The sequence below is a fragment of the Loxodonta africana genome, chromosome 18 (genome assembly GCF_030014295.1).
Source record: "Loxodonta africana isolate mLoxAfr1 chromosome 18, mLoxAfr1.hap2, whole genome shotgun sequence".
Lineage (NCBI taxonomy): Eukaryota > Metazoa > Chordata > Mammalia > Proboscidea > Elephantidae > Loxodonta > Loxodonta africana.
In genome coordinates, this window is record NC_087359.1 from 59,968,000 (window position 1) to 59,989,676 (window position 21,677).

Consider the following 21,677-nt stretch of genomic DNA (forward strand, 5'->3'; position numbering starts at 1 on the left):
CAGGGCATCTTGACCCAAAGCTCATCCCTCCCTTCTTGCCCTGAGCACGTATCAACATTCCAGAAACTGCCAGCCCCTGGCCAACCCTACTTCTGTATCTGTTCTTGGAAGGGAGTTAACAGGGTCATTCAGCTGCGACGGGAGGGGTGTGTGCAGACTGCCAGCCCTACATTGACTGTGGGGAGTAACCCTCTGACCATGGGGGACAGGCACCCACTACTGAAGCTGACCTCACTCTGTCTCATCCCACAGAGTAGAGCATTGTTCCATCCAGTGCCTGTGTGTAAGTTGTGCTTTTGTTGGTGGTCCCAGAGACAGCAAGCAGGGACAATAAATGGCATCTGAATCCTCGGCCTAAAATTGAACACAAGACCATATCATTGTCCCCTCCCTTATTCATCAGAACTCAGTACCTTCAATTTTATTTTTTTGAGCTGTTAATTTAAAATTTATTGGTTATGATATCAGTTGATATTCAGTAATCGAGTAAAGGTAATCTTCAGAAGAATTAGAGCTGTAGAGCTTAAGACCCATTCTAGAACTTAACACCATTTCAGGTAGCCATTGGCTATCCTCTTCCTGTCTCTCCTCCTACTGCCATCTCTAACTAGGAAGGTGGCAACGGTATGAAAAAGTAAGTTGTTTATTCAGCAGGTATTATAGCAGTTCCTATTATGTGCAGGCAGATCCCTGGTGGTGCAGTGGTTAAGAGCTCAGCTGTTAACCACAAAGTCCGCAGTCGAATCCACCAGCTGCTCCTTGGAAACCCTCTGGGGCAGTTCTGCTCTGTCCTGTAGGGTCGATATGAGTCAGAATGAGCTCAGTGGCAATGAGTTTGGTTTATTATACGCAGAGCACCTAGAAGGATACAGCTTATCTGGTACAGAATCACAAAGTGCTTGGTAATGCCTCTTTTATTGCCATTTATGTTTTCATCATCCCCTCACTTGGGTGTGGTCTCTGCCTTCTGGAAGTATACTGTCTAAGTGGGGAAAGTGAATATATGCACAATAGACTATAATACAGGACAGGGTGGGGATTGATACTGAGTGTGCCAGCAGCCAGCTTCAGGATTCAGTGGAATCTTGATGTTATGACTTGGGTGATAAGTGCTGCTTTACAGTCCTGCCCCAAGCCCAGCAGACTCCATGTTTTGATTCTCAGGCTTCTCCACTGCCATTTCCAGGCTTTGAATGGGTCTGAAAGCAGGGAAGTAGAGGTAAAGCTGGGATGCGTGGTACAAAATTACAGAATGCTGAAGAAAATCAATTGGAAACCTTGGTGGTGTAGTGGTTAAGAGTTCGGCTGCTAACCAAAAGGTCGGCCAGATTAAGTTAATGTTTATTGAAACAGAAAACTAAGCACTTTCACACATGTCATTTAATATTCTCAACTTTCCTGCGAGGTAGATCATTTTATTGCCATTGAAGATGAAGAAACTGATATTCAGACATATTAAATTATTTGCTTAAGTTAATGGCAGGTGATGGGACCAGGATTTCAATTCTACTCGTAAGTCCAGCCAGTCTTTCCAGTTAACCTAGTTGCCTTTATTTTGTAGGCTCTGGGAAGCCTTTGAAAGTTTTATGCAGAGGAGGTAAATGATAAAAATAAAGTAACAGTTCCAATGTTTCTAAAGAGGCCCCTTCTTCACTTGGAAGCTCCCAACCAGTACTCACCCAGTGGGCTCAAGTTCATGAAATATCGTTTAATCTATTGAAAGGATTTTCGTTTTGATTCTGCTAATGGCCAGGTAGAGTGTGTATGAAAACGCCTGTCATACCCTTGGTACTTACTGTTTTCCAGACTTCCTATGAGTGAGTCACATAATCTCAGTTGACTGCCATATCCCCACCTATATAATTACCCCTACATTAGCTTCTTTTCTCGTCTGCCCATTACTTCCTCCAGTCCCCAAATGGTGAGTGAGATAAAAGTCTTTGGGGAATAAAGATGGTACATATAGATAGCCAGTATAATAGTTTTTCTTAAGGTACCCGTGAGAAGAGCAAGGCTGGGAGGAATGGAAAATGGAACAGATGGAGCCCATCTGAGTCTTACTCTTCCTCCCGCAGGTGGAAATGATTGGGTGAGCAGAGCAGTGGCAGGTGGCTAAAAGGCTGTGCGTGGAAAGACTGTGGGAAGGTTTAAGAGCCCTCTGTAAGGTCACGTGACTCATATTTTATCCCATCTCTCTCCCGTAGTCGTCTCCAGCGTAGGAGAAACTGCAGCAATGTCTGATTTTGTGGAGAGCGAGGCTGAGGAGTCAGAGGAAGAGTACAATGGTGACGGCGAGGTGGTGCCCCGAGTCACCAAGAAATTTGTGGAAGAGGAAGATGATGGTGAGGAGACCCTGGCTTCAAGCTTCTCTCCACTAGTGCTAGCTTTAAATAGTTGGATTCTTGCTGATGAGAGGCTCAGGCTGAGCACAGAAGTTACCACATATGAGGTACCAACTTGAGAACTTTCAGTCATTCATCAGAAAATACTTACTGAGCACCTGCTGTGTGTCAGGTCCTAAACTCAGAACTAGGAATACAAAACACACAGCTCTCCTGGAGCTTATATTCATGGGAGGAGACAGACAGTAAACCAATAAATGAACACATGTAATTTTTCCCACTTTTAGAAACCTAGCAGTATTGGTATTTCTTCACCAAATTTCCTATTTTCTGGCCAAGTCCAAGCATCAGGAGCATCAGCAGAGTAGAACCATGTAATGGCTTTAAAGGTGGAAAGAAAAATATAAGTTTTATCGGCAGAATTAGGGACAAAAGAAGAAATATTGCTGCTGAGTTTATAAAGTTGAAAAGCAAGATCATTCGATGGCTGTAAAGCCTCCAGTAATTATTTTAAGGAACCAGAGTAATTAGGAAGATCATCCTGCCTAAAGATAGATAATAAATGTAGAACAGAAACAGTCCTTTCCAGTTCCTGCTGCTCTAAGTAGATGGTCATGTTTTGCTTGTCTTGACGAGGCAGAAGATTTACCGTGGCATCCAGGTCATTAGGCTCAAGAACAGATGGATAATCGCAGTTAAGCAGATGGCCTTGCCCCACCAGCTTGTTTTACAAACCCCATGCTGAACGCGTGCGTGTTTTCCAGATGAGGAGGAGGAAGAGGAGAACCTAGATGATCAGGATGAGCAAGGCAACCTGAAAGGCTTTATCAACGATGATGATGATGAAGATGAAGGGGAGGAGGATGAGGGTAGTGACTCCGGCGATTCAGAAGATGACGTTGGCCACAAGAAGAGAAAACGTAGTGAGTAGTCTATCCTCAGTCAAGTGAGGGTGGAGTGGAAGTTGAAGTGGGAAAGGAGCTTCCCGGTCACCATGGGTGACAGTGACACTTTGTTTTTGCCAGCATCTTTTGATGACCGCCTGGAGGATGATGATTTTGACCTCATTGAGGAGAATTTGGGTGTCAAAGTCAAACGAGGAGTAAGTGTCATTCTTTGTCTTTGTCCCGGGGGGCGAAGGAAAAACTCCTAATACCCAGTGACTCCTGGGTGAGGAGGCACATCCAGAATGGTTGAAGAGCATTAGAGAAGAGGAAGCAGCTCAGTATCATTGTGCTGTGGAGCCTAGCTTTGCACCCAGACCTGGGTGCCTGTTAGAGAAAGGCCCGTCGAGGTTTTAAGGGTGAGCCTTGAGACTGAAAAGCATCACTCGGTGTGTTTTTTCCCATCTCCTTTGGTCAGCATGATTGTGGTGGGAAGATGGGGGTGAGGCGGGAGGGCAGGCATCCTTACGCCAATCCTCGTAGACCCTGACGAGGTCAGTTTTCCCACCCCTAGCAAAAGTACCGACGTGTCAAGAAAATGTCAGATGATGAGGATGACGATGAAGAGGAATATGGCAAGGAGGAACATGAAAAAGAGGCCATTGCAGAGGAAATCTTCCAGGATGGGGAAGGGGAAGAAGGCCAGGAGGCCGTGGAGGCCCCCATGGCTGCCCCAGAGGAGGAGGAAGAAGATGATGAGGAATCAGGTATGCGGAATCAGGCAGGAAAGCCATGTTTGGAGGGTGTTGGGATTTACCAGCCCCTGGGAACAGGATAGGAGGTCATTTTTGAGCTACAGGCTCCTAGCACATGACACAAACAAGTTCCTTTTTAGGAGCTCTGGGACTTTATGTCAGGAGCCTGCCTCCCTCTTCTCACGGGCCACTCACGTTGTGGGAAAGCCATTCAGTCCTGGTTTATCCACTACCTGTGAGCACTAATCCTTCTTCCCTTCTCTTCCCTTCCCTGCCTAGACATTGACGACTTCATTGTGGATGATGATGGACAACCTCTGAAAAAGCCTAGGTGGCGGAAAAAGCTTCCTGGATACACAGATGCGTGAGTAGGGTCCGGTCTGAGGTGGCTGATGAAGGCACTGGAGGGGACCCAGTTAGGAAGGAGGAGGGTGGAGGATTCTTCTAAAATAAGATGTTCCCAGCTCACAGCCATTGTTTCCCTGCCTCGGATAACTTCTTCTAGGGGGTGATTTCAGACTGCTTCTGGAAGCCCTGGGAGCACTTCCTGCATTCTAAGGCTACGTAGTAGGGTTAGGGTGAAGCCACGTGTGGGTAAGGCTCCAATGTCGTCCTTCCATCTGCAGCTCCATGTCTACTGGATTTTTTGTTTTATTTTCTAATAATATTTCATTGTGTCTTCAGTGAAAGTTTACACCACAAATTAGGTTCCCGTTTAACAATTTCTGTACAAATTGTTTATTGACATCAATTATGTTTTTTTACAATACGTCGACATTCTCATTATTTCTCTTCTAGTCCCATTTCCAGTAATTCAGTTTCCATGCTCCCGTTACCTTCTTATCTTCACTTTAGAGTGAATGTTGACCATTAGGTCTTAATAGATGATTTTTTAAAGGAGCACAGTACTTCCGGATGATATTCTTTATTTTATGAGCCAATCCGTTATTTAGCTGGAAGATGACCTCCGGGAGTAGTATTAGTTCAGAGTTTAAAGTGTATCTCAGGGCAGTAGTCTCAGGGGGTCCTCTAGTCTCAACCAATCTAGTAAGTTTGGATTTTTAAGAATTTGAGTTCTCGTCTGCATTTTTCTCCCATTCTATCAGGATCCATCTATTGTGGCCCCGATCAGAACGGTCAGTAGTGGTAGCCAGGCACCGTCTAGTTCTGGTGTCAGAGTAGATGAAGTCATGGTTCATGTAGGCTGTTAGTCCTGTAGACTAGTTTCTTCTTTGGTTTCCTTTTTCTTTTGCTCTGAATGAGTAGAGACCAATAGTTGTATACTAGATGGCCACTCACAAGCTTTTAAGATCCTAGACACTACTCACCAAACTAGAATGTAGAACACAGACTTTGTGATCCATGTTATGCCAACTGACTGAATTGTTCCATAAGACTATGGCCCCAAGCCTTCAACCCCAGTAAATCACTCCCATGATGTATTTGGGTATGTTTACGAAGTATCTGTAACTGTGCCCCATGTGTGTTTTATTAAATATATGAGTATGTGTGCACATGCATACATGTATATACATGTTTGTTTCATATATTGGTCTTCTGAATATACTTTTGTTGGAAGAAAGATGCTTATAACACAGTTTGAAAGTCTTTGCTCTAAGGGAACGCTATAATGCCTTAGCAGAAGATAAATCCACTGAGCAGGATAGGGACCTGTCGGTCCTGTTGTTTGCTCCCTGTCACTAGCAGGTGCTAGATATAGGCTTTTTATCCCCCAGTAAAGAATAGTTTGCCTGGAGATATCCCCTAGCTAAGCTTTTATTCCACAGTGAATATAGTTCTTTGATTTACCCTTCTCCAAACCTTCTTAGTTCCTTTGGGGGCAAGTAAAGAATCTATGCAGGGGCTGCATTTCTTTGCTCTGACCAGAACCTGGGCCAACTGCCTCTCGCCGTGACCCACAGGGCCCTACAAGAAGCCCAGGAGATCTTCGGAGTGGACTTTGACTATGATGAATTTGAGAAATACAATGAATACGATGAGGAACTGGAGGAAGAGTATGAATATGAGGATGATGAGGCCGAAGGTGAAATCCGAGTACGCCCCAAGAAGACCACCAAGAAGCGTGTGAGCCGCAGGAGCATCTTTGAGATGTACGAGCCCAGTGAGCTGGAAAGCAGCCACCTCACAGATCAGGACAATGAAATCCGAGCCACTGACCTGCCTGAGAGGTTCCAGGTGAGAAACCACCAGCCTCTGCCCTTCTTTAGCTCTGTCACCACCTGCCCTGAACCTCCCTGCTACGAGGGTTATAGCTGGAAACAATCTGGCAATAGCCTGACATTGAGGAGGTTGGCTTTGACGCTCACCTGACCCAGGGGTACAGGGAGTCCAGCTCTTAGAGAAGGGAAGATAGACTCTCGTGATCCTTGTGGTTCTTGAAATGACACTCTATCCATAACAAATGTGTAAAGTGTCTCCTGCATGCCAGGATGACACTATGTTACCTACTGAAAACACGTGCCTGAGGACCACATGTTTGTGTCTAGAAGTGGTGTTGGATTTTCCCTAAGCCAGTCTCACCCTGCTGTCCTATCCCTGCAGCTCCGCTCCATCCCAGTCAAGGGGGCTGAAGATGATGAACTAGAAGAAGAAGCCGACTGGATCTATAGGAATGCCTTTGCCACACCAACCATTTCTTTGCAGGTACCCAAAAAAAGGTCCTTGTGCTTTGACATGAACTGCATCCCTCCATCAAGATAGAGTTGCTGCTCCTTCCCCTACCCCCAAACAGCTACGTGCTAGTACAGGAACGTGTGTATGTGTACTTGTGTTGGGGGGGGATTTTTCTAGGTTTTCTCTGACAAGATTCTGCTGTGTCATGAAGCCGTGTTTTGTTCGGTAAACAAAGCAAATTCAGAGAGCTGTGACTTCTTTCTCAGTCCCCATGTGTAAAACAGTGTCATTGCTGACTGTTTCTTTTTTGTTTTTCTACTATAGGAAAGCTGTGATTACCTGGACCGAGGGCAGCCAACAAGCAGCTTTAGTCGAAAAGGGCCCAGCACGATTCAGAAGATCAAAGAAGCCCTGGGTTTCATGCGAAATCAGCATTTTGAGGTAGCATGTCAAGTTCTCATGGCTCATTGGTTAGAAATTCAGTTAGAGGATGAAGGAAACCATAGCTACCTAAGTCAGATGAGGGGTCCCTTCCCCCGTACTCAGCACTGGTCCCTTGACTCAAGCAGTGTGAGGAGCAAGGGAGACCTAGTGTTGAAGAGAATGACGCCACCTTGTCTGTAACACTGTCTTCCCCTATCAGGGAGAGTACTGTGCCCTGAATGGGCCTGTGAGAGAGGCCTAGCTTCCAACTGTTGAATTCTCTGGAGCTGTTTAACCCTCTGGTACAGGGGATCCTTGCAGATCTTTCTTCCCTGGGTGACTGCAGTCTCCTTGCCACCGTAGGTGCCTTTTATTGCCTTCTACCGAAAAGAGTATGTGGAGCCTGAATTACACATCAATGACCTCTGGAGAGTGTGGCAGTGGGATGAGAAGGTAATGTGGACCCTTGCCCCTCAAAGAGCTGTGGGCCGGGTGGGGCACTACTATTGTGGGGTCCCAAACCCCCAGGCCTGCCAAGCTCCCCTTCTCCAGGCTTCCTGGCAAGAACAGGAGCAGCCTTAGGTCTTCAAGGCTGACCACCAGCCCTCACTGCCATCCTTCCCTGCCCTAGTGGACCCAGCTGAGGATCCGCAAAGAGAACCTAACGCGGCTGTTTGAGAAGATGCAGGCTTATCAGTACGAGCAGATCTCTGCTGACCCTGACAAACCTCTTGCTGATGGCATCCGGGCCCTGGACACCACTGATATGGAGAGGTAGCCTGTACAAGGTTTCTGCCATTATAGGGAGCCCTTAGACTAAGGGCCAGACCCCTGGGAGCAGCATTACTTTGTGAAATTCCCAACACAGTCCTCACTTTTCAGAAACCCAATTTGTCATCCGTCAAAAGTGAGCTTTCTGACAGGCAAATTCATGTTAATCAGTTATTCTTAGGAGTATGTAAAAGACAAATATGTATCTACAAAAAAGTTAACTGTTTAAAAGATCAGATATTGATGTTTGCTGATCTGAACATTTATTCCCTTTTAGGAGCCCTCATTGCACAGTGGTTAAGAGCTTGTCTCCTAACCAGAAGGTTCGCAATTCAAATCCACTAGCCACTCTTTGGAAACCCTATGGGGCAGTTCTAGTCTGGGCTGTAGGGTCTCTATGAGTCAGAATCGACTCAACTGGCAGTGGGTTTGGTTTTTTTGGCTTAGGTAAAGCTATGTAGGAAACCAATTTGTAATCAGAAAGTAGCTTGGAGCATGTGAAATCACAGTCGAGGGGAGCCAAACCAAAAACCAAACGCATTGCCATAGAGTCAAATCCGACCCATAGTGGCCCTACAGGACAGAGTAGAGCTCCACCATAGAGTTTCCAAGGAGCACCTGGTGGATTCGAACTGCCGACCTTTTGGTTAGCAGCTGTCGCACTTAACCACTATACCGCCAGGGTTTCCAGGAGGGGAGCAGGTGGTCTTAATGACCTACAGGGTCAAGGACTTTGAACTTTGCTAGAGGAATGCTGCCTCGTCTGCTCTCCCGTTTTAACAGTTGTGGTTTATGTCCCTTCCCCTCAGGCTCAAAGATGTGCAGTCAATGGATGAGCTGAAAGATGTGTACAACCACTTCCTGCTTTACTATGGTCGTGACATCCCGAAGATGCAGAATGCCGCCAAAGCCAGCCGCAAGAAGCTGAAGCGCATACGGGAAGAGGGAGACGAAGAAGGTGAGTCTACGGGAAAAAAGTCCAGGAGGCTTGATAGCCAAGGCATCTCCAAGGATGCCTTGGGTGGGTGCCCTTTGGGGCCTCTCTGCATGTTTGGGATATTGGAAGTGATTGGAAACTAGAACAATAACACTCCTAGTGTTTTCTTCCCAGGTGAAGGTGAGGAGGCAGAAGATGAGGAGCAAAGGGGGCCAGAGCTCAAGCAGGCCTCCCGCCGAGACATGTACACCATCTGCCAGAGCGCTGGGTTAGGTAAATGATAGCTTCAGCAAGGAGAGTTCCCTGATAGTCACTGGTAGGGAGGAAGAGGACTTAAAGACATCTGGATCAATCACCAGTCCAGTTCCAAAGCAGCCTATTACATGATCCCCATCAACTCTTCTGCCCCAACCCGCATCTGCCCACCAATAGTGTTACAGCCTCTGCCTGAATTCCTGAATGACGGGAAACTCAGGATCTGAGGGAGAGAACCTGTGCTAATCTTTGGGAGGTTCTGCTGTTAATCTGTAGCTTCCACCTTAATTCTGAGCCCAGGAGTGATGTAGAAAATATCTATTTTTTCTGCCTCATAACTGCCTGTCAGGTATTTAAACCCGTTCTTTTCCTCCATCTCTGTTTAACACCTTGGCCCTGCTCATTTGTGACCCCTTTAAAGTGTAGTACTCAGAATTGCTGCTCTGGATGCTGAGAGCTAAGGGTTTGTCAGCGAGCTGTTGCCTTACCTTTCACTTTCCTGTTTGCTTTAGATGGTTTGGCCAAAAAGTTTGGGCTTACCCCTGAGCAATTTGGAGAGAACCTCCGGGACAGCTACCAGCGGCACGAGACAGAGCAGTTCCCTGCAGAGCCTTTGGAGCTGGCCAAGGATTACGTTTGCAGGTAGGCAGGCAGCAGGAGGCTTGGCGGAGGGGACTGAGAGCCAAGACAGCACACATCCCACAGCTTCACTGTTTTCCCCACAGCCAATTCCCTACACCGGAAGCCGTGCTGGAAGGTGCCCGTTACATGGTAGCCCTGCAGATTGCCCGTGAGCCCCTTGTCCGGCAGGTGCTGAGGCAGACCTTCCAGGAGAGAGCCAAGCTAAATATAGCCCCCACCAAGAAAGGTAGAAAGGTGAGCTGGCTGAAGGGCTTTGATCGAAGATGTGGCCCCAGCTCTATTTAACTGAACTGAAGAGTTTCTTGCCTACGTGCCTAGCTGAGCTGTCTGCCCGAGAGCAGAGAGAGGCAGTCTTTTCTCCCAGGGCCAAGTCCAGCATTCCATGGACTCATGGTTCCCTCTTGATGTGTGCAGGATGTGGACGAAGCCCACTACGCGTATTCCTTCAAATACTTAAAGAACAAGCCTGTTAAGGAACTAAGAGATGACCAGTTCCTCAAGATATGCCTGGCTGAAGAGGAAGGGCTGCTCACCATTGACATCAGCATAGATATGAAGGGAGTAGAAGGGTAAGCAAAGCCCTGGGGTGGGGACTCACTAGGGAGGATGCAGTCTGTTGGAGGAAGGGGTGCCTCAGGAATGTGAAACTGGAATAAACCAGTTTGAAGCCCTGCTGAGAATTTGCATTTCCATCCCAGATATACTGAATCAGGATATAACATTTTAACAAGATACTCTTGTGATCCTTACATATAATAGATTTTAAGAGCAACTGCTTTCCTAGTGGTTCTCAGAATTGGTCCCTAACCGCAGCATTAGCTTCGCCTGGAAACTTGTCAGAAATGCAGATTGTCAGCGGGAATTCACACTGGACCAAACAGGTTCAAAGCCCTGATGGTGAACCACATTTCAGAATTGAACAAGCCATCATCCCTGCTCACAGCAGTTATGGATGTTTGGGTATCACCTCTTCTCCATCCCCAACATGCCAGCTTTGTGTTTCCCCTCAGCTATGGCAATGATCAGACATACTTTGAAGAGATCAAGCAGTTCTACTACCGAGACGAGTTCAGCCACCAGGTGCAGGAGTGGAACCGGCAGCGCACCATGGCCATCGAGCGGGCTTTGCAGCAGTTCCTCTATGTGCAGATGGCCAAAGAGCTCAAGAACAAGCTGCTGGCAGAAGCCAAGGAATATGTCATAAAGGTAAAGACAGCAAGTCGTGGTCGTTACTAGTATGCTTTTCTCAAACTATAGCTGAGAGTGAAAGAACCCATTATTAGTAGTCCCGTAGCTAATGGAGAAACCCTGGGCGGTGCGGAAGGGGGCGGCACATGGGAGCATAATTTGAGAGGAAGTGCAAGCAAGGCCAGAGGGGTCAACCTTCAAGACCTCCCAACTGGTAGCTTCTTCCTTCCTCTCCCCTACTCACCTGTACATTCACTTATATAGCTGTCCTCTGTGTAGCTGTCTGTTTCCAGAAGCTCCAAGGCTAGGATCATGTGCACATGTGAACACACACCTTTGCACAGGTGTGCATGCATCTATTCCCTGAGCACACTTTGACCGTGGTGTCTTTCCGTGTCTCCTCCCTAGGCCTGTAGTCGGAAGCTGTACAACTGGTTGAGGGTAGCGCCCTACCGGCCAGATCAGCAGGTGGAGGAAGATGATGATTTTATGGATGAAAACCAAGGAAAGGGCATTCGTGTCCTCGGCATTGCCTTCTCCTCTGCCAGGTAACTGCCCATTCCTGCCTGCTAGCCCATCCCCTTACCCATCTTCCTAATCTCATCATTTTCCTGTTCATACCCATCTACTGCTGGTTATTGTACTGTTCTTTTCCTATCTGTCTGACAGAGATCACCCTGTGTTCTGTGCCCTGGTCAATGGTGAAGGAGAAGTGACAGACTTCCTCCGCCTGCCCCATTTTACCAAACGGCGAACTGCCTGGAGAGAGGAAGAACGGGAGAAGAAGGTAAGTGGCTAGGACAGGGGTTACCAAGTGTTCATCTTGAATATATCTGATCATTTAGAGGGGATAAAAGTTTGTGGTCTAAGCAGCAGCCTGTGCATTGATCCCTTGTCTCTTAGGGTAAGTCTGGCTTCCATGGACAGTAGATGGCACTCAAGTTATCTGGTGGAAAATTGACTTCTGGCTTGAAGCCAGTTCCTAGGCCTTGAGTGCTTCTGGGACTCTGTTTCCTACCAGCATCTGGGTCAGCCTGTTCCAGGAGCTGAAAGCTACTGAGGCATTAAGCCAACCTTTTCCTTGCTTTAGTCTCTCAGTATCTCTTTTTCCAAAGAGAAGAATTTAAATTCGTCTGGTTTGTATGCTCACTGATTTTTTTTTTTTTTTGTCCTAATGACATCTTCCAATTTTGTTACGAGAGCACTTTTCTAAAATGAAGTACTTTTTTTTTTTTTAATTATGGGACATTTGACGTTTCAGCAGTCTTCACATGCCTAGTTCAGTGACATGAATTGTGCTGATCATGTTATTCAGCCATTCCTGTGACCTGTTCCCAAATGATGCTGTCCGTGCCCGCTAAGCGTCGAGTCCTCCTTTCTCCTCCCCTCCCACCCCTGATAACCACTAATAAACTTTGGTCTCTGCGTTTGTCTAAGTATGTCATGGAGCCCTGGTGGCACAGTGGTTAAGCATTTGGCTGCTAATCAGAAGGTTGGCAGTTTGAATCTACCACCCACTCCTTGGAAACTCTAGGGTGCAGTTGTACTCTGTAGGGTCGCTATGAGTCAGAATCAACTTGATGGCAGTGGGTTTGGTTTGTTTTTTGGGGGGGTTTAAGATATGTAAATGGAATCATATAATATTCTTTTGTGACTGACTTGTTTCATTTAGCATAATGTTTTCAAGGTTCATCCGTGTAACGAAGTTCATCCAGGACTTCATAACTCAGTAACAGTCCGTTGTGTATATGTCCCACAGTTTGTTTCTACACTCTTCAGTGAGTGGACAATTCAGGCCATTTCTGCTTTTTGGGCTATTGTGAATAGTGCTGCTGTGAACACAAGTATCTGATTGCATTCCTACTTTAAATTTTTTTGGAATTGCTGGGTCATATGATAATTCTGTGTCTAACTTTTTGAGGAGCCACCACACTGTTTTCCACAGTGTCTGTATGATTTTGCACTCCCACCTGAAGTGGACGAGGGTTCCAGTTTCTCCACGTTCATATCGCCACAGCTGTTGTTCTCCGTTTTTTAATCATAGCCATCCTGGTAGATGTGAATTGCTATCTCATTGTGGTTGCATTTCCTTAATGATGTTGAGCATCATTTCATGTGCTTCTTGGCAGTTGGTATATCCTCTTTGGTGAAATGTCTATTCAAGTCCTTTCACCCATTTTTTGATTGGGTTGTTTGTCTTTTTGTTGTTAAATTAGAAGAGTTCTAAGAAGAAGTGCTTCTTAAATAACTGTTAAAAAAAATTTTTTTTTTTTTTTTCCAAAAAGATTAGAATAGTTCTGACTTCCAGGCAGCAGTTCTTGTAAAAAAGACTTCAATACGTTTTAGTTGACCTCAACGCAAGTATCTTAGAAAATATTGACAGATGTGTAATACTCAAACCTCAAGTCCCAGTCCCTTAGTTTTGTGTTCTGGTCAGACAACATGTTATGCACCATGTTTAGCTTTGAGCTTCCTGTTTAAAGAAGGACAAAGACTTTGTTTAGGCGCCGACCCCATTGGGCATGAGGGTATCCAGCTATACATAGCCCAGCTGGATTTGTGGGATGAGAGAGGCACGTTGAATTCTTCTACTTAAGAAATTAATAGGCTATTTGAAAGTTGAAAGTGTCCCAAATAGGGGAAGAGATGTGTGGAGTTCCAGGAAGGAAAAAAATAACAGCACTATGGATGCAGACCAAGGAACTTGAGAGGAATGTCAACAGTGAGCAGTTTCCTGTGGCCCAGATAAGGCTAATCACTCATCTTTCATTATGTGCCATACTGTGTTCTTCTGTAGCACCACTGCCTCTCTAACTTTGTTACACTCATATTTTCAGCATGAGTCAGACACCAGAAACGAAATAGGCATCTACAAAGTATAGGGGGATATCTAGGTGTGCGAGGTATTGGAAATTAAGTCTTAAGGATGTAATAGGAAGTGAGCATCTTTTAAGAAGACTAGGGAGACATACTTGCTGTACCTTTTTAAATGGCCCTCACCCAAAAGAGAGCAGGGACCAGCTCTTTGATTTGCTTGATCAAAACTACAGCCACTTGTTAAGTATTATAGGGAGAGAAGTTTTGGTTCACAATAAAGAAGAACGTTTTCCTAACTGCCCTCCCTCAGATCTGGCCAGCCACTGCTAATATAACTAGAGTGAGATGCTAGTTGGTAGAATGATTAAGCAGAGGCAGGGTGGCCAAGGAAGGGGTGGGAATGGTCCTTGGTGGCAGCTTGGACCAGATTTCTAAAGACCCTTCCAACTTTTCTTGTTCTCTGGTCTTGTAATGTCTCAGGTACTTAGGGAAGAGAATTGCTTGAAATCTCCCTATCCTCAGAGCCTTCAGCTCCAATTTCCTTTCAATCCAGGCTCAAGACATTGAAACCCTAAAGAAATTTCTTCTGAACAAGAAGCCTCACGTGGTGACAGTCGCAGGAGAGAACAGGTAGGGACACTAGGGGATGAGGCCAGACCTGGTTTAAGGCTGTCACCCAAGAGCCACTCCCCCTTTATTGTTGAGCCTCGCATACCCTCATAACAGAGTGGGCATGTGCCTTGCAGAGCCTTGATGATACCCTCAACTCCAAGATCTCTGGATATTTTGCTTCTTCATGGTTTTCTGCTGTCTGTAAATGTTGTCCCTCTTGGGACTCCAAAGCCCTTTCCTTCCTCCCCCTCCCCCCACATCATAACCATGAGATTGTCCACCCCTGAGAAACACCCCTAAACAACACCCTTCATCCTTCCAGGGATGCCCAGATGTTGATTGAAGATGTGAAACGCATCGTGCATGAGCTAGACCAGGGCCAGCAGCTGTCCTCTATTGGGGTAGAGCTGGTAGACAACGAGTTGGCCATTCTCTATATGAACAGCAAGAAGTCGGAGGTAATGGTGGAACCCCACCCCCAGGGCCTGCCCAGGCAACTGCTGTCAATCCTAGCAAGACTGAATGGGAAGACAGTTAACAGGGCCACAGGACTCTACTTGTTCACTTACCCAAGCAGAGATTTTCCATTTCACCAGTCACAGTTCGTATTGGGGGTCCTACATATTAAACTGGGTCCACAAAAAAGGGCCCCAGAGAAGAGAAAGTGACTTAAAGCCAGACTGTTTGGATTTCCTCTTGATACTGGAGCTGGGGAGACTTTTGGGCCCTGCTAACCTTGGTTTGACCCTAGGCAGAGTTCCGGGATTACCCTCCAGTGCTGAGACAGGCCGTCTCCCTGGCCCGGCGCATCCAGGACCCTCTGATTGAATTTGCCCAAGTGTGCAGCTCTGACGAAGACATCCTATGTCTCAAGTTTCACCCCTTGCAGGTGAGTAGGATTTAATAGGCAGGCAGGCCTAGGTGGATGGAGAGGCATAGTGACCTTAGCCCTGCCTGTGCATGTTGACAGGAACATGTGGTGAAAGAGGAGCTGCTGAATGCCTTGTACTGCGAATTTATCAACCGCGTAAACGAGGTTGGGGTTGATGTCAACCGTGCCATTGCCCACCCTTACAGCCAGGCCCTTATCCAGTATGTCTGCGGCCTGGGACCTCGAAAAGGGACGCACCTCCTGAAGGTAGGATTGGGTTGATTCAGAAAATACAAAAGTTACCATTTTAATGAGAGAGAGGGGCATGCAGGGAGCTTCAAAAATATCGGTAACATTCTTTGATTCTTTTTCTTAAGGTGGGTAGTGGGTACTTGCACGTATATTTTATTATTAACTTTCTAAAAAACCAAAGCCAAACCAGTTGCTGTCAAGTTGATTCCGACTCATAGCGACCCTGTAGGACAGAGTAGAACTGCCCCATAGGGTTTCCAAGGTGCAGCTGTTAGGTTTGAACTGCCGACTTTTTGGTTAGCAGCCGAGCCGTTAACCACTGTGCCACCAGGGCTCCATTAACTTTCTAAACCATACGTTGATTATACATAGTCTTTGGTAGTGTAACGTAGTTAGTTAAAAATAACTTTTTTAATGGCAGGTAGGATGGAATAGTGCTCAGTTAGATATTGGGGTAAGGGAGCACAGAGAATAGTTCCCATCATGGTAGATTTCACGGAGACCTGAAAGCAGGCAGGGCCTGCTTATGCCCTGGCTCACTCCAGGCCTCTCCCCTAGATCCTGAAACAGAACAACACTCGGCTCGAGAGCCGGACACAGCTGGTCACCATGTGCCACATGGGTCCCAAAGTCTTCATGAACTGTGCTGGCTTCCTCAAGATCGACACGGCCTCCCTGGGGGACAGGTGATGCCCTCTGCCTGGGTGGGCCAGGAGGAATCCCCTTGGGCTTTGCTTTGGGGTTTCAGAGTATTAGAGCTGTCAGCAGGCCACAAGGCATTTATATAAAATAAGAAACATATTAAAGCAAAGTGAGGAACCTTTATCTAGTCGAGCCACTGACCTATGGAAAAGATCGGTTCAATTACATGAAGCTTTTTTGTATGAGAGAAACATAAAAAGAACCAACTTAGTTTATAAATTAAGAACATAAAACACAAAGATTTTGTTGTTATAGTTTGTTGTGGCCAGATAAGGGCGGGAGTAGCAGGGATAAAGGAAAAGAAGTGTGGGTGTATGAGGAGATAAGGCGGGAGAGAGAGATTCAGAATGTCTTGAGATAATGTTATTGAGAGAAAGTTCTATTCACTTGAACTTTGGACTTCACTATTGACCTCTTCCTCTCCAGAAGTTATCAACTCAGTCTTTGGAGGATCTTTTCCACGGGCACATAGCTCCTCATTCAGTAATGGAAATCAGTGGGGAAATAGGCTTCAAGTTCTAAAACTTCATTTTCCACCCAGCTTTGCTGTAACACTCCACGAATAACATAGGTCCATGTGAGTGCACGGGCAAGACCAGCCTGGGAAGGCTTTATGGGGGAAAAGAGCTGTCAGCAAATTCTCAAAGGTCATTTTCCCCACTCTTGTTTTATCTTACTGTGAGATTTGTATACGTTTATTCTATGAAATCAGCATATAGAAATATTATGCAGAAAGTGGAAGTCCCCCATAATCCCACCCCCCAGAGATAACTGCCGTAACAATTTGATGTCTACTACAGTACTTCCAAATTTTATTTTTGCTATGCATTTACTAACTACCCATTTACTACAAAAATGAGATCATATGGTTCATAGTGTTTTGCAGTACATTTTTCACCTATCAATATATTGTGGCCATCTTTCCATGTCAGCACACATAGATCTACCTCATTCTTTTTAATGGCTGTATAGTATTCCATTGTATTGAGGTACCCTAATTTATGTAACCAGTTCCCCATTGGTGAACATTTTGGTTGTTACCAGAAGCTCCTTGTTCTATATCCTGCCCCTTTTCTGCCTTTCTTTAGCACCGACTCATACATCGAAGTCCTCGACGGCTCTCGTGTCCACCCTGAGACCTATGAGTGGGCCAGGAAGATGGCAGTGGATGCCCTGGAGTATGATGAATCGGCTGAGGATGCCAACCCTGCAGGAGCCCTGGAAGAGATCTTAGAAAACCCAGAACGACTCAAGGACCTGGACCTTGATGCCTTTGCAGAGGAGCTAGAGAGGCAGGTGGGTGGCAGTGTGGAAGGCCTGGCACAGATTCCATCCCAAGTGGCCAAGTCTACAGAAAAACTCCAACTCTGTTAGTGGGAGACTTGACCCTTTTATCTCTCTGCCTATGCTCTACTGGATTTCTTAGTAAGTTTTTAGTCTGCTTGTTACAGAGCCAAGGAAGTACCTCACAGACAGCTTCAGAAATTGTGGGGGTAGGGAGGGAGTTGGGAAGGTGTCAGTAAGCAGAGCTGCTTTCTAGGCCCTCCTTCCTCCTTACTCACAGAGTAGCTTTGCCTTTATCTGTTTTATACATCGGGGTTCCATGAAGTATTTTAGTTACAGAACAATATCCCATGACTAAGAAAATGTTTTAAAGTCTCCATTAGTAAATGTTAAAGGGAAAGAAAAAAAAGAGAAGCCCCAAAAGGAGCCTGTTGGCCTTTTCTTTTCACTGAAATCCCCCTGTGGCTCAAGAAGGGTAGCAGTTTTAAGGCTCTTGATGGGCCTCTTCCCCAGGGCTATGGTGACAAACACATCACACTATACGACATCCGGGCGGAACTGAGCTGCAGGTATAAGGACCTCAGGACAGCCTACCGCTCTCCTAACACAGAGGAGATCTTCAATATGTTAACCAAAGAAACACCAGAGACCTTCTACATTGGTAAGTTCTGGGTCCATTTTGTAGTTAAAAGGGATATGATTAGGGTGTGGGGTGCAATTACTGTATACATTCAAATCAAGCAGCCATTCCAACAGAATGGGACAAGTTTACATTGTAGGTGGGGGAGACCCAGGGGAGCTTTAAAAAGATTATAAAGCCTTGGGATGCGAGTCAAAGCTAATAAGTTCAGTGTCTAATTATGCTTCTAATCTGCTACAAGGTCTTCATGGGGGTCTCCCTCCTAGGCCTCATTTTACCCTATCATCAAATCAGGGGAAGATCTCCCTTCTCAAGGACAGGAAGGAAGTCAGTAGAGATAGATGGAGGGGCTCTAAAACAGATGTCTGTCACTAAAAGGTTGGTGGGATGTAGTCACCTGTCTAGTTCACGTAGCCTCCTCCCTGTTCTCTTCTTCCCTTCCCTGTGCTCCTCTGCCCTTCCTCCAGGAAAGCTCATCATCTGCAATGTCACAGGCATCGCCCACAGGCGTCCACAGGGCGAGAGCTATGACCAGGCAATCCGCAATGATGAGACGGGACTGTGGCAGTGCCCGTTCTGTCAGCAGGACAATTTCCCTGAACTAAGTGAGGTATGTGCTGCAGCGTCATCATGGTCAGACAAGTACACAAAGAGGAGGAGGAGGAGGGCAGGTACAGGTTCAGTGCAGAGTCCCTCTGTGTGCTAGGTTAAACTTACCTGTGTGTGTCACTGTCCTCGCTCAGCTGCCTCATCCGTTAACCCTTCCTAGTTTCTGGAGTTCTATCTTAGCCAGACCCAGGAGATGCAGGTGTTCATTTCGTACCTACAGAATAGGCACAGTGTCCCTATATATGCAAACTAGAAGTTACCTGTCAACTGTCTTCCATTTTTTCATTCTGCACACACATTTTAACTTTTCCGTGCATTCTTCTAGGCATCCTCTGCCTTTTGATGGTCAGAAATCACTAAAGCCTCCCTGGTAGCTTTTTCTGGGTCTTCAGCTGTTTCTAGGCTGAGTTCCTGTGAGATTATAAAAGAGACAATTTCTGAACACCACCCGATAGAAGAAGCCATGTCATTTGTCCAGGTTATTAAACAACTGCAGGGGCCTGGTTCACTGAAATGAGTTGTCTCAAGACTGACATATTCTTTATGCCTACTGGGTTAGAACAAAATGGGAGGGGCCCCAGTTATGGCTAGAGGGGCATGAGGTTAGATACATACAAAAGATTTATCTGATGTCCAGTGATACCACCAGTTATGACTCAAGAAAAGTTTTGGATATTTAAATTCTGTCTGGCAGGTGGCTAAGTTGTGTTCTTGGACCATGATGCCAAGTGTAGATGGTAAAATAAATTGCCATCTCCCTGGCAGCTCTTTTCAGGATGTGTGATCTCCAGAATCTTCATGCGCTTCTCTCCTCTTACCCTCTTCAGGTCTGGAACCACTTCGACAGTGGTTCCTGCCCAGGCCAGGCCATCGGTGTCAAAACACGATTAGACAATGGCGTTACTGGCTTCATCCCCACCAAATTCCTCAGTGACAAAGTGGTAAAGCGACCAGAGGAACGAGTAAAGGTAGGCGAATGATGGGGTTAAAGCACCTAGTGCAGTGTTTGCCCACTCAGATTAGGCTCTCCCTGACTTTGGGCTCTTCCCCCGCCCTGACACTGGGCTGTGTTCCCAGTGGTTACTGGTGGGGAGAGAGTCTCAGGGAGAGTTTATAACTAGATGAAAGAAGCCAGGGCCAGAAGCATCTGAATGGGTAGCAGCTTTTGTTCACTGCCTTTGTGAAACTTCATCAAGTTGCCAGACCTGGGGAGAGGGCTCTCTTCCTGTGTGGGAAGCTGCAGTGTCGGCCGGAAGCAGGGCCCAGGCTTATATGCTGAGCAACAGAAAGGCTCCGTGAGCTCTGCTGAGGCCAGGAAGTGCTTCTGTGGGAGATGGACAAGGTTGCACGGCATGGCCCCTTTGCACAGGATGCCTTTGGGGCTCTATAGGCAAAACCAGATGACACTCAGAAGGAACGCTGCATAGTCTCCACGTAAGAGGGTTGGGAGTAAATCTCTATGTTCCTTTTCTGTTCTAGCATTCTCCTGCCACAGCTGCCATTTTTCCTGCTGTGATAAATACGTAGTGGGTGACGTTTACATATGCTCTCTCTGCTCTCACAAACTGATAAGGAAGTTAATGTTACCTTCTTTTTGAGGGTAAGGAAACTGAGATTCAGAGAAATGTGAATGCCTTGTCCAGGATCACCCAGTTAGTATTCAGACCTAGACCTGCTATTTGCAAAGCCCATGTTTCCACTGAAGCACACTGGCCCTAAGTGTTGTGTAATATTGACAGCTGTGGACTTAGGAGAGCTGGGGAAGGAAGTTTTTAATAAATGAAGCTAGGGCAGGTTCAAAAGAAGGGCAGCCATGCAGTGTGGCAGGCTTTTGTCACTGTTGAGCCAATTTGAGTAAGATGTGGAGAGGCTATTATTTTGGCTCCTCTCAAAACGGGCAGCCAGACTTTCATTGCGTCCTGAGAGCAGTAACTAAGCAACTTTCTAGAAGAAGGGAGTAGAGCCTGTGGTGGGGTACATCCTGATAAGTTCCAGTCGGTTTCCCTACCTAGAGTGGGAGGCATCAGCGCAGGACACCGCCAGAAGCCCCACCGACCGGACTCAACCCTGAACTCCTGGTCTGCCACTCAGGAGCTAGGTGGCTTTGGGCAAATCACACCACCCTTCTGCTTGGGTTTCTCGTGTGTAAAATAGGGCATTGGGCTAGATCATCTTTGTCCCTTCCAGCTCAAATGTTCTGTGGATCTAGGTGGGAATGACCGTTCACTGTCGCATCATGAAGATTGACATCGAGAAGTTCAGCGCAGACCTGACCTGCCGCACCTCAGATCTCATGGACAGGAACAACGAGTGGAAACTGCCCAAGGACACCTACTACGACTTTGATGCCGAAGCAGCAGACCACAAGCAGGAGGAGGACATGAAGCGGAAGCAGCAGCGAACCAGTGAGTGTGCTTGCCATCCCTGTAGTCCATGAATCAGGACTTAGATGCACATGCTGCTGTGTCTCTTGTCTCAGCCTCCCAGGAGGAGTGGCTGCTGAGGCCCAGAGAAGTCATGAAGGGAAGGCCAGAGCCTAGGGTCTCTCGGGTCACGTTTGCTTTGCTAACGCACTGTAACTCTTAAAGCTTCACCCTCTCAGCACCCTAGGAACCCAGGTTAAAACACCCACCGCGTCAGAGAACACAGGCCCGGAGAGTCTCAGAAAGATCCCAAACGAGTCTTAGAATCCCATAAACCCAGCCCATAGTGGGTCCAGAATTAAACCATAGTTTGCCCCATTGCTGTCAGCTCATAGCCCCATCATCGGCTCTGTACTTCTTCCCTACCCTCTTCAGCATACATCAAGCGAGTGATTGCACACCCATCCTTCCATAATATAAATTTCAAGCAAGCAGAAAAGATGATGGAGACCATGGACCAGGGTGACGTGATCATCCGACCAAGCAGCAAGGGTGAGAATCACCTGACAGTGACCTGGAAGGTCAGTGATGGCATCTACCAGCACGTGGATGTCCGGGAAGAAGGCAAGGAAAATGCCTTCAGCCTTGGAGCCACTCTGTGGATCAACAGTGAGGTGAGAGCCACGTCCCATCCCT

General features: G+C 46.6%; 1 protein-coding gene across 4 annotated transcripts in view; it reads left to right on the top strand.

Moving 5' to 3' along the window:
• SUPT6H (SPT6 homolog, histone chaperone and transcription elongation factor) overlaps window positions 1-21,677 on the top strand; it is a 34,117-nt gene that overhangs the window by 7,638 nt on the left and 4,802 nt on the right. For all 4 annotated transcript variants that reach the window (XM_064271476.1, XM_023556193.2, XM_003416936.4 and 1 more), the window contains exons 2-30: window positions 2,205-2,342; window positions 3,107-3,265; window positions 3,368-3,444; window positions 3,801-3,993; window positions 4,261-4,345; window positions 5,904-6,177; window positions 6,544-6,645; window positions 6,940-7,056; window positions 7,402-7,491; window positions 7,670-7,812; window positions 8,619-8,767; window positions 8,921-9,019; window positions 9,514-9,643; window positions 9,727-9,877; window positions 10,058-10,212; window positions 10,654-10,849; window positions 11,240-11,379; window positions 11,501-11,618; window positions 14,202-14,278; window positions 14,583-14,718; window positions 15,012-15,149; window positions 15,231-15,398; window positions 15,942-16,069; window positions 17,174-17,381; window positions 17,883-18,030; window positions 18,477-18,619; window positions 19,446-19,586; window positions 20,828-21,023; window positions 21,417-21,655. In XM_064271476.1, coding sequence (XP_064127546.1) covers window positions 2,234-2,342; window positions 3,107-3,265; window positions 3,368-3,444; window positions 3,801-3,993; window positions 4,261-4,345; window positions 5,904-6,177; window positions 6,544-6,645; window positions 6,940-7,056; window positions 7,402-7,491; window positions 7,670-7,812; window positions 8,619-8,767; window positions 8,921-9,019; window positions 9,514-9,643; window positions 9,727-9,877; window positions 10,058-10,212; window positions 10,654-10,849; window positions 11,240-11,379; window positions 11,501-11,618; window positions 14,202-14,278; window positions 14,583-14,718; window positions 15,012-15,149; window positions 15,231-15,398; window positions 15,942-16,069; window positions 17,174-17,381; window positions 17,883-18,030; window positions 18,477-18,619; window positions 19,446-19,586; window positions 20,828-21,023; window positions 21,417-21,655 — 4,209 coding nt within the window. In that variant the 5' untranslated portion in view covers window positions 2,205-2,233. The remainder of the gene's footprint in view (window positions 1-2,204; window positions 2,343-3,106; window positions 3,266-3,367; window positions 3,445-3,800; window positions 3,994-4,260; window positions 4,346-5,903; window positions 6,178-6,543; window positions 6,646-6,939; window positions 7,057-7,401; window positions 7,492-7,669; window positions 7,813-8,618; window positions 8,768-8,920; window positions 9,020-9,513; window positions 9,644-9,726; window positions 9,878-10,057; window positions 10,213-10,653; window positions 10,850-11,239; window positions 11,380-11,500; window positions 11,619-14,201; window positions 14,279-14,582; window positions 14,719-15,011; window positions 15,150-15,230; window positions 15,399-15,941; window positions 16,070-17,173; window positions 17,382-17,882; window positions 18,031-18,476; window positions 18,620-19,445; window positions 19,587-20,827; window positions 21,024-21,416; window positions 21,656-21,677) is intronic.